The following is a 12,099-nucleotide window of genomic DNA, read 5'->3' on the forward strand; positions in this document are numbered from 1 at the left end:
AAACGTGTGGAGTGCTCTCTGTCTCGTGGTCACAGCCCAGACATGGCTTTATTAGTCCTTCACCTCTTTATTAGTCCTTCACCTTTATTCGTCCTTCACCTCAGCAGCTAGTCACACACACACACTGAAGCACAAACCCTGAACACAACGATAACAGGAACTGATCCCTCCATCTTTTTTGCCCCCTCCTTCTCTTCCTTCAGCGTTTCAAACAAAGAACACGTGCAGCAGTGCTTACCTTCTTTCAACACCCCTTCCTTCACTTTCTTCTCTTCTTTGTTGCTTTGTCCACTCCAGTCTTCCAGTCGGTTACAACATGTTTGGGCTTTGCTGGAACGGGCCCATCTGCAGAAAGCCCCACTGGTCTGGATAAAATAAAAGAGAGAGAAAAAGAAAGCAAGAGATTCATTCTGCATGTGAGCAGGGAATCGAAAGAAAGGAGAAATTTGAAACCTCCAAGGCTCCAGTAACAATCACCCCCTCCCTTCCTCCTCCTCACTGCTGTCTACCTCCATCTCCCTCTCTGCCTCCCTCCCTTTCCTCCCCTCTGCCTCATTCATTTAGCAAGTCCAAGCACTCACTCCTTTATCCTTTACATTGTCACTTCTTCCCCTGTGACCGTCTTCCTTTCTTTACCATCACCTCCATTTTATCTTCCTCAGACCTCCATCTCTGGCTGTCTCTCTTTACTTTTTTCTTTCCTGATGCAGTTACATCAGGGTGAAGTGGAAAAACAGGAAAAAGCTGTAGTTTATTTCGAGACATGGTCCATCCTCTTCAGATTGTTCTCTTTTTGTCGAGGACTTATGAAGAAAAGGCGATATTTTCCAAAAAGCGTATTATGACAGGAGAACCAACAAACTGAACCTGGAAGGTTAAGACTAGAGTTGGTCCATATTTTTCTCTCCGTCAACAATGTGCTGGTCCTTCTCTCAATATTTCATGACATTGTTGGAAAAGGACAACGTTCTACTGAATACCTAAAATGTACAGGACTTAATCCTCACTGTACGAGAGTAGGCACAATGGTGCTTTGCACTAATTATTAAATGATGACTCACCAGAGTCACAGATACACCATCTGGGAACCATAAATGTCAATATATCCTATAGTTGTACACAACCCCTTCTCACTCCCAACTTCTCACATAGCGACCAGGCACCCTTTATCTTCTGTATGTGTCACATGGCACTTTCAACTTACTCCCATGTAAACATATCGGTGTCAGTATTACACGCTCAGAGCAACTGACGGAGTATAAAGACAGAGAACAAGACTTTCACCCAGGAGACCGTAGTTTGTGTCCCTTGTGAAACTGAAAGTCAACATTGACATCTTGTCATGTCACTTTTTAGTCAGTCAAGTTAACCTCAGCCACACTCTTTTCCTAAACTCAACTAAGTGGTTTTGTTGCCTGAACCTAACTTTCTGTAAAAACTGAAGTTTATTTTGAAAAGACACTGCATGTAACATGGAAATAGTGACACGCTGTCCCTGACATGTCCACCACTGATGTGAGTGAGGGTATTGGACTAGTTGAGGTCAGAATGTGTTGTTGTAGACAGCAGCAGACTCAGGCTGAAAAACTAGCTAGATGCTGACACACTGGTTAAACCTGAGAAGAAGCTTCTCCTGAAACTCTGGAGAGGAGACATGTTCCCATTGAACTCATTCTGAGCTGCCTTCGTACTCTTTACTACCAGTAACATGGAAAGAAAAACGTTAAACCTGATTTATGAAACAGAACATCCCCAAAATAAATGAAACGACACACAATTGCACCTTATCAAGTCTATTCTTCATGTAGCCGGTAGTGAAATGTCCCTCCGTGGCTACTGTAGGGTTAGGTAGGCCTTAGCACCTCCTCCTTCCTTGTTCCCAAATAGTTTGGTCTACTATATAAGCCGTACCGACGAGCTACGTCTTTCCCCTCTGATCCCTCGTGCCCGTCACGTGCAATGCTTGGGTAGGCGTTAACTTTAGCTTTTTTAAGTTGAGGCTTAGCTGAGTAGATTGTTGTAGCTGCCATGTGGTGCTAACATTGTGTGTTGAACACTTGTTTTCTGTCCGAGTGCTGTAGGACCGGTGGGAAGCGTGGCCGCCCAGACAGTGGAGGGTTTGGTGACAGAGTTTCTCACCTGTGCTTCACACTTCATAATCGTGTGCTTGGTGGTAGTTTCCTTTGCACTCCCTCTACGACTTGTTTCTTTACCCTTCTGCTTTGCTCTGTGTGTGTGGGGGGGACACCGGAGCGTAGGGAGTACTCTGTCCCAGTATTGCGTTCTCCTCTCTGTCTGCGGCTACGAACATTCGTCCTGTAGCACTCCCTTCTTTTACTGGAATTTGTGGCATGCAGTATATTGGACCTTTTACTGCCTTGGATACATTAGATCAGTGATTCTTAACCATGGCGCCGCGAAAAACTTTCAGTTTTGCACCTGTGGGCCGCGAGGGCCGCAGGACCGCATAGGTTATCAATTGAAGACACCAGAGATATTACTGTTATCCATGAGACGCTCAGTTACAATATAGCTTCCCACCACCTGGTGGCGGTAATGCGTCAGTCAGTTGTTTAAGAAGCTGCAATAAGTAGAAGAAGACACTCAGCTAGCCGCTAGCGAAAGTTATGGGTAAGTTATTAAAAAGAAAAAATGAAGACGACAGTCGTGCCATACCCCCCAAAAGTCTAAATGTGTGTGCAAGTACAACCCTGACTTTCTTAAGTCCGGCTTTGTGAACGGAGGCAACGAGGCAGAGCCGAGGGCTCAGTGTGTGGAATGTGGGCTAATGCTATCAAACGAAGCACTGAAGCCTTCAAAAATAAAGCGACACGTAGCGACGAAACATCCAACGCTCGTGGGAAAGCCTGTTGGGCTTCTTGTTGTGTATGCAGGTTTACATACACATGATAATAAATGTCTTTGTGATCATCACATTGTATCATCTCATTTATTGAACAAGGGTTTTGCCTGTTCAACACCGGCATCCTCGATCCCCTCCCCTTCCGGTCCTACGGCTTGTTTGCGCAAATACGTCACAAAACATGTCCGTGTTTGGTATCCCAGCATGCCCAAAATCCTCATCTTTGCAAAGCAATCATCGATTCCCCACAAAAGGAGCCCACACACACACTGTCCAAAGTCGCCATAACCGCTGCAAGTCGGATCTTGCAGCATTTCGACGGAAAAAGACACATTACAGACCCGACAACATGCTAGCGGATGTTACCATGGAGCTACTGGCTTCAGAAAACGCTAGTACTTGTAGTACAAACCTTATGTTCCTCTTCTATAAGCTGTCAACATTTGCATAACTGAGCTACTCTCATACTCGATCGCAGCCATTACGCACAGCAAGTCCGCTACTCACACACCATGTCTTCGACCATATATACATAGTTTTTGCAATTTGCAAAGGTTAAAAATAAAAGGAAAATAATATAATATCAAAATATAAAGGGAGAAACACCTTTAGTGTGTCAGAATATCATGTGGTTACCATGTGTCCATTTGGGTCTCCAAATGTCCTTTTAGAGCTCTGCCTGGATCTCTTCATGGAAGAAACACTGTAGAATGGTCATACTTTGTCCAATCTTCTTCAGATTTGAGGCAGTTGTTCACTGATAGTGTAATCACAGCCCTATACTGTCCGTTACCTGTACAGATACAGCCACCGGCAGTTATTTATACTGAAAGATACTTTTTTATTTTATGCGGACAAAAATCTTAAATTTTTACTTACTCCAAAGGCCCACTGCTCTGTTTCTGTATGACCTACAGGTTGTCTGACACTTTTGATGCATATAGTCAGAGTGGGCCCCGGGACACTTTGTACTTGAAAAGTTGGGCCCCAAGGTCAAAAAGGTTAAGAACCCCTGCATTAGATGGAATGGATTTCCTGTGTTTTTAATACCCTGTTTAAAGTATTTGACATAATAAACTTTGTAATCTTGGGGGAATCCTGTCTCAGTCCATCATTCACAGCCACATGTACCAATACAGGATATGTGGGCTTTTAGTTGGTTTGAGACATTATTAAAGGGTCAGTGCACTCTAAAAATTGTAAACCAAAACCGGGCCTTGCCGCGGCTCGTGGTCACATTTATCTACCATATAAATGACTGACAACTCAAAAAGAGTCCACCCTTAGTGTCTGCAAGGCCCTGAGCAGCTTTGTATCTGAGTGAGTGTGTGCAGGTCACTGTGATTGGGATTCTGGTGCATCAGTCACAGCAAAACACAGGCCAGTAAAGAGGACACATCATCCTCCCCACTTTGTCTCACTCACATGTCCACACAAGCCTCTACCACACACACACCTTTGGAGTATGATCACTTGATCCAGGCTGCTCTATAAGCTCACAGCAATAGACACACTCATACTTCAGTCAAGTCAAACACCAGCCCCTCTGTGAAGTCAGTGTTAAACGCTTCAGGAACATTGTGTGTTTATACATGCTGTATACCATTTTAACTCTCAGAGAGCACAAACTGCACCTTTCCCAAGGCAGTGAAATCTGCATCAAAATGCACACAGTGCAAAGTCAAAACTGGCTTATTGCAGCTGCCATTGTTTCTACCAAATACCTGTCATGGAGGCAGCAGAGGCAGCCCATACATTCTAGTACATTTCACTATGCCTTCAAGAGTTATGGCAGTTCAGCGTAGGCGGTGTCTCTAAGAACTTGGGGACAAATTGTCTAATTTTACAGAAAATGTAAAATCTTATGAATCGTGCTCTGGCTCATGCGTGCACTGCATCTTATGTATCCAACATGTCAGGAAAGAAACTGAAAAAAGCCCCTGATCTGAATGAAATCTAAAGCGCCTGTGTGTTGGGTGACACATTCTTTTTTCAATATAAGATATTTTATTATTAAACCTGGATTAACTTGTGGGTAACATGAAAAACACCATACATTGATATTTTCATAGAGCAATAATAAGCGTTCAGTTGGAGTTGTCCACTAATGACTTTCAGTCTTTAGCTCTGCTTTGGTTTCTTTATGTTCTGAATGCTCCAGAATCAGAGGCCGCCCTGTGTGGCCTCTCTCTGTCTGTGTACTCTCTGTATACTGGGTGTGTCTCATACACACACACTAAATGTGCATCAGTGTCAGGCGGCGATGAGCACTGACCACTGTTTATCGTCTCTCTGGGATCATCACAAGTAGTGCTTGCATTGTGGATCAACAATGCCAGTTGATCCACTGTAAAAAAAATATTGATTTGATGTGTGCAACTTTAAAGACCACCACAAGTAGAAATAAACAAATGCATACTTGACTCAGCATCAGTATAAGAAGCACTGGTGGAGTCCTGTAAAAGATGTTTTTGCTAGAGTTGCTGTTACTATTTAATTTTTTTTGGGTTGCTTCAAAATAATGATAGTAATCATCTTCTGTCGGTGTGTGTGTTCATGGCACTGCAGTCCCAGAAATAGCTCCTGCATGTACATCCACTCTATCATCATCATCATATGCTTTGAGACTGACTGCTCCCCCATCCGTCTACTTACATGCAGAAGTCTCCAACATGCTGTAGACATTGCTGTACTGTGACACTGGAGGTATAACTCTACATAGTCAGGATCCGAAAGGACGATGCTGGAATATGATTAAGTGTAGCAACTGGCTCGAGTAAAGCAAAGTCTGGAAAGCGTTTGTCAAACTCTGACAGACACTTGTCAATCTGCTCTGTGTAGCGCGCACTGTCACGTTACGCACACGCCTTCCGCTGAGTCTCCAGTTCTGACGCCAGGTTTTGGAAGTTTCCCAAATCATGGCGCTACAGCTTTAGCTTCTTTAGTAGAAATAAATTGGAAGGCTAACTAATTAGCTCGCCAGAGTTTTGCAGTAGCTCACGTGGTGACCCGTGTGTTAGAAAATCAAGTGGCAAATGCCATGAGGACATCTCATTTTTTTTGAATGGCATGCGATCTACCCGCACTACCTCCGCGATCGACGTATTGGGCACCACTGCTCTAAATGGATGAATGACATGTAGTGTTAAAGCATTTTGAGTGGTCAGAACACTTAACTTGGACATTTGATTTATGTTGTTGGTCATTGGTGCTGTTTTGTACACACCTATTTTTCACTTCTTGTGAACATTATAGTAGTCTCTTTTATTTTTCCAGCTTTGTTGTCCTTGTCCCTAGAGCAGGGGTCTTCAACATTTTTCCAGCCAAGGACCCCCAAACAGAGAGAAATGGAGCAGGGACCCCCGACTATATATATTGTATAAAATTGTGTTTTATATTAAACTGGGCCTAGTACCATGAATACCTCTTTATTGTGCATTCAATACTGATCTAATAATACAGAGGTTCATATATTTATGTTTTTATTTTAAACATGTGCAAGGTACAGTGAGTAGGGAGGCTGTGCCACTGCCATTTATAAACATACCTTGTCAACTGATACAATATCAACATTGTCTGTCAATTGCATGATAATCATGCATACAAGCTATTCAAATTGATGTTTTCATTTTAAACACAAATGTGGAAACGAAAATGAGTGATGGCCTATTAGTGCCACTGCCATGCATAAACATACCTATTATCTTGCATACTGAACTATTAAAATAATGGGCAGATTCATGTTTAGAAAAGAAAGAAAGAAAAAATTTGAATTGTCTGATCAACCAAAAATTTCGCAGATCCCCTGTTGAAGACCTGAGTGTAGCTTACACATACTTGGCCAATAAAGCTGATTGTGATCAGTGTGAACAGTTCACATTACTTGCCTTGACATATTGTAGGCTAACGTTATTTTGGTGAAAGAGCGCGTTGCTGTTTGTTTTGATTATGTTCTTAAACTCGATGGTAGTCATGAGCAATCCCATGCTAATGTTTACTGATATTTCTTGATGGAGGGAAAGGAATGTCTCAAAAAAGGTCATAACATTCATTTCTACCATTGCTTGACTGATGGTAACTGAGCTCCAAGGTAATCTTAAAGATGTATTGACAAATGTAATCTTCATGACTTTCAGACAGGACAGAAGGAGACCGACAGGTGATTGTCATCTAGCAGCTCAATGGCTCAATGGACTTGCAGCATGATGATGTGAGTTGTTTTAAGAAATCCATCGCAAATAAGTGGAATTAAATGTATTTTATGCACCTTTTTGATGTATTTTGATGTATTCATTAATAGATGATATATTCAAATGAAAACTTTATTGTTCACTTTTTGCATACAAAAGTCAGCCATTTCTTTGGCTTTCATGTGCAAAAATGTGCTATTGAAAGGTATACATTAAAACACATCACATTGTCCACACAAGGATGGTGGTTGGCTCAAACAAACACAGGTCTTGTCCAGGATACCTTGTTTGTGTCCCACGAAACTAAAAGTAAACATTCCCATTTTGTCAAGTGAGTCTTTAGTCACGTGTGTTGTTCGTCACATGAGTCGTTAGTGTTGTTAGTGATGTTAGTAACGCAAGTCATTAGTGTTGTTAGTCTGTAACTTCATGAGTCATTGATGTAACCAAGTGGAACTGACGGGGTGAAACTATTGGATCCGCCGGGCCCTGATTAGCTGAAAAGATGCACCTGCTGGCAAATCGCGTTCTTTGTCTTTCTCTCCGCCGCCACGAGCGGGGGTGCCGAGTCCATCTATTTTCTCTCCTGCAACAAGCGGAGACATAGCGTGTTGTATTGACTGGGAAAGGACTGCATATTTTTACTGTGGTTCATTAAAGGTTGTGGCCACCAGGGGGTATCGATCTGAATGCACTCCAGACAAGATGTTCCTTTTGAGAGGTTTATTGACAACAGTCAAACAAGCAATTGTGTGTGCTCTGAAACAGACATACATGAAATAATAATTAGTAAATACCTCTATACAGCATTGGTTTCTAATTAGGACATACAGGGACAGAATACAGGCAGTGATAAACAGGTCCGGGACTCCTACAGCCACCACTTAGCAAACAAGGAACAAGCTACTAACTATCAGAATAGATTGCCGTGCAAATGACACAATATAACACTTATAACTACATTAGACTAACACCAAACTTTACATCTACTTACTGGTTGTTTGCACGCACACAGTCTTGAGAGTCAAACTCCGAACAGCAACATAAACTAATCTATTTACAGACACAGCCGCCTTTTCACTTCCTCAACGCCGTTAATATTTGTCCGCGAGCAGCTGACTGCCGTCCTCTTCCGCACGGGCGTAGTGCGGTTCCTGCACGGCTGCTTCTCCAAAACCCGTCTGAGGTCGTCCTTCGTCACAGTAATGTTGTGTTTTTTTTTTTTAGAGCTTCCTGAGCAGTGCACACAATGGTAGCTGGGAGGGAATCCAAGTGGGGTTGGCTGGGTTGCTGAACAGTAGGTGGGTTGAAGTAGAATATTTTGAGTTTGTTTTCTGTTTATTGGCAGTTATTTGTGATTACTTATGTTTTCGTTTTCATTTCTTTTCTAGTTAGTGAGACGCTGCCTTGGTCTTTTGTTTTGTTTCTTTAAGTTGTTTGTGATGCCTATGTTGGGACCTGGTCTGTGAAACTCCTCCTGCCCGCTAAACCACATAGTTATATTTGTACAAATAAAAGATTTATATTTTCATAACACTGCTTCCTGTGTGTACGTGCCTTTACGGTGTTTTGAACCGGGTCTCTGTGGCAATGGGGTGCTACAGTTGGGCGCTGTGAGTAGGGTACAATTAGGCAGTGACAGTTTGGTTGGGCCGAGTGCTGGAGGGGCAGGACTAGTGGGAAGGTAATAGATTTTAGACCAAGGCAGTGGGTCTCACGAAGTCTACACAGCTACAAGAGCCGGGGTCATCAGCTGGAGTGGACGGTGCGAACGGTAAAGATGGAATCTCTTCAAGAGGGGGTGGTGGCAGACAAGGCAGCTATGTCGGCCTTAAAGGACATGAATGACTCCTTGAATGCACAGTTGCAACAGCATGGGTCTCCTGTTGCATCCAGCAACCCGTCTTCCCTACAACCGGAGGAAACATCAGGGGTAGTAGGTGATGGTCCTGCTGGTCCGAGGGGTAGAGAGCATGTCATTTATGTACCAAAAGAAAGAAAGTGTCCGGTTTTCAATGGGGGGTCCTGTGCTGAATTTTATGACCATCAAGATGGCAGATGCTGGCAAAACTCTTGGCTGCCGCTCCGTACTTGATTGTTAAGTTTTTGTTAAATTTTGCTGTTTAAATGGATCCCAATGCTAAAAACCTGGCCGATAAAGTTGAGCTACTTGTTTGCGGCTAGATATTGCCGTCTACCATCCAATCTACTCAAACATCTTCACTGGATTAGCCACACCAGATCAACCTACCGTCTCCATCTGCCAAAGCTACCTCCGTGCTAGCCCCAGGACTCCCGGGTCTGGTCCACAGCGCTACATCGTTGTCCTGCTACTGGAGCTGTCGGTCTTCCCTGCCTGCTACATCGCTTGCCAACCCGAGCGGCCAGCACGAGCACACCTGTTTATCCTGCCGGGGTCTTTCCGCCCGGCGCGGTTAGCAGCCTTGAGTTGGTCTTCTCCGCTCGCCACAGCCGCACCAGACCTCCAAACAGGCTGGTAGCCCCTCCAGGCCACCACTCCTTCCTCACCGGACTGTTGACGTCTTGCCGCTGTTATGCTGTGGATCATCCCGTTGATACTCCTGGGACGCACATCGCTTCTCCTCTCACGGACAGCCGGCTCTTGGTCACCAGCTAATGCTAGCTTATCGCGAGCGCTCTCCAACCGGACCATGCTGCCGCTGTACTCCACGTCAGATCTTCACAACTTCAACAACCACCTGTGTCCGGACTGCATGGACATTCTCAAAGAACATGGAATACTTCGCAGAGGCCATCCTTCACACAGAGGTTCTGGCCACATGTTCGCTTATAACTTCACGTCCCCAAACTCCATCCCATCCCTATGGTCCTGTCGCACCCGAACTTCCTTGTTACGTCACCACAATAAGCAACACGTGAATCTGTCCAATCTCCGTCCCCTTCCTCAGTCCTCACAGCCTATCACAAAGCAACGTCACCTGAAACTGGCTTTGCTCAACACCTGCTCACTCAACAATAAAAGCCTCATTCTGAATGAATTCATAACGGACAGTAACCTTGATTTCCTCTGCCTCACTGAAACATGGTATAAACCCCTGGACTACTTCTCACTAAACCAGACCACTCCCACAGGATTCACATACATTGATAAACCTCGTCCTGAGGGGCGGGGAGGTGGTGTTGCTGCTGTTTACAGGAAGAACAACCACCATTCCCATTCCTGCCATTCATTCTTTTACCATTCCCATTCCTGCCATTCATTCTTTTGAACACCTTGCCTTCAAACTCTCTGGTCCCACTCCATTGGTTACTGCTGTAATCTACCGTCCCCCCAAGCCAAATCCCTCCTTTCTCTCTGACTTTTCAGATTTTTTGACTCAGCTATATGCCATCTCACCTTCCGTTCTCCTCCTAGGTGATTTGAACATCCACATTGATAACACTGACTGTAAATCTATGACAGAATTCCTGGATCTACTACAATGCTTCATTTCACACAACATATCAACTTCCCCACCCACAGCTGAGGTCACATCCTGGATCTGGTCTCACAATACCGCAACTCTCCAGCCTCAACCTCAACATCTCTGACCACCTGGCTATCACCATGGACATTGACATCCCCATCCCGAAAGCTAAGCGTAACATATCCTTCAGAAATCTCAAATCTATCTCCCCCACAACTCTTTCACCCTCTCTTGCCAGTACCATGTCTGCCTCCCCTCACCTGCTGTCTGATAATCCCTCCGATCTTGTAAACTACTACAATAACACACTCTCCTCATGTCTTGATCAGCTGGCTCCCATCAAAACCAAAACTGTCTCATTCACACACTCAGCTCCCTGGGACACTCCTGAACTCCACCAGATGAAATCTCGAAAGCGCGAAAGACTGCAAGAAAAGCGCTTTAACAGTCCATCTCCAAGCCCTCTCCGACTACCTTCAACAAAACAAAGATGCTCTCATCTCAGCCCGGTCCACCTACTACTCACACCTCATACACTCTGGCTCTTCTAACCCAAAGGCTCTGTTCTCTACAATAAACAAGGCTCTCAAACCCAAGGACACCAGCTCCACATCCTTCACAGTGAACAAATGCAACTCTATTTTCATTTTTCCAAACAAAAATTTACACCATCTACAGCAACCTGAACACCTCCCCCGCATTTTCCATCTCTCCACCCCTGACACCATGAGCAATTTCCAATCTTCCCTTTCTGTCAAAAATACTGGAACGCACTGTCGCCACACAACTCAAAGCCCACCTCATCTCCAAAGATCTGTTCGAGCCATTTCAATCCCATTTCCGCTCACAGCACTGAAACAGCCCTCCTCAAAGTCACCAACGACCTCCTCTTCAGATGCTGGTCACCTCAACATTCTCATCCTCCTCGACCTCACTGCAGCTTTTGACACCATCAACCACAACATCCTTCTCTCCCGCCTCGAATCCTCCCTCAACATCACCGGAACTGCTCTGTCCTGGATTAAATCATATCTCACAAACAGACAACAGTTCATCAGCATCAACAACTGCACCTGCTCCTCTGTCTCAAGGCGTCCCCCAGGGTTCGGTGCTTGGTCCTCTTCTGTTCATCCTCTACCTGCTCCCTCTTGGTAACATCATGCGTCAACATGGTCTTCACTTTCACTGCTAAGCCGATGATGTCCAGCTCTACATCTCCACAAAAGCCATTACCACAGCTACTCACTCCACTCTCACCAACTGCCTCACTGACATTAAATCATGGATGCAAACCAACTTCCTCAAACTGAACTGTGATAAATCTGACATGATCATCATCGGTCCCAAATCCCTCACCAAAACCGGTCACAACTTCTGCCTCACCATCGACAACTCCACTCTGTCTCCCTCCCCACACATCCGCAACCTTGGAGTCGTGTTCGACAGCAACCTCTCCTTTGAACACCGCGTCAAACAAATCACCAGAACTGCCTTTTTCCGCCCATCACTCTCCTCATCTGCTGCTGAAACTCTGATCCACGCCTTCATCACCTCCAGAATTGACTACTGCAACAGCATTCTTTACGGCACATCATCC

The 12,099-nt window shown here is 44.6% G+C and overlaps 1 protein-coding gene across 1 annotated transcript in view; it reads right to left on the reverse strand.

Annotated features, from left to right (window-relative positions):
* Window positions 1–9,727, reverse strand: part of plekha6 (pleckstrin homology domain containing, family A member 6) — a gene marked incomplete at its 5' end in the record, with an annotated part of 116,503 nt that extends 106,776 nt beyond the window's left edge. The window contains one exon of the mRNA XM_079296858.1: window positions 9,453–9,727. Coding sequence (XP_079152984.1) covers window positions 9,453–9,727 — 275 coding nt within the window. The remainder of the gene's footprint in view (window positions 1–9,452) is intronic.
* Window positions 9,728–12,099: the final 2,372 nt, after the last annotated feature.

Source organism: Melanostigma gelatinosum (assembly GCF_949748355.1).
Source record: "Melanostigma gelatinosum genome assembly, chromosome: 3".
NCBI lineage: Eukaryota > Metazoa > Chordata > Actinopteri > Perciformes > Zoarcidae > Melanostigma > Melanostigma gelatinosum.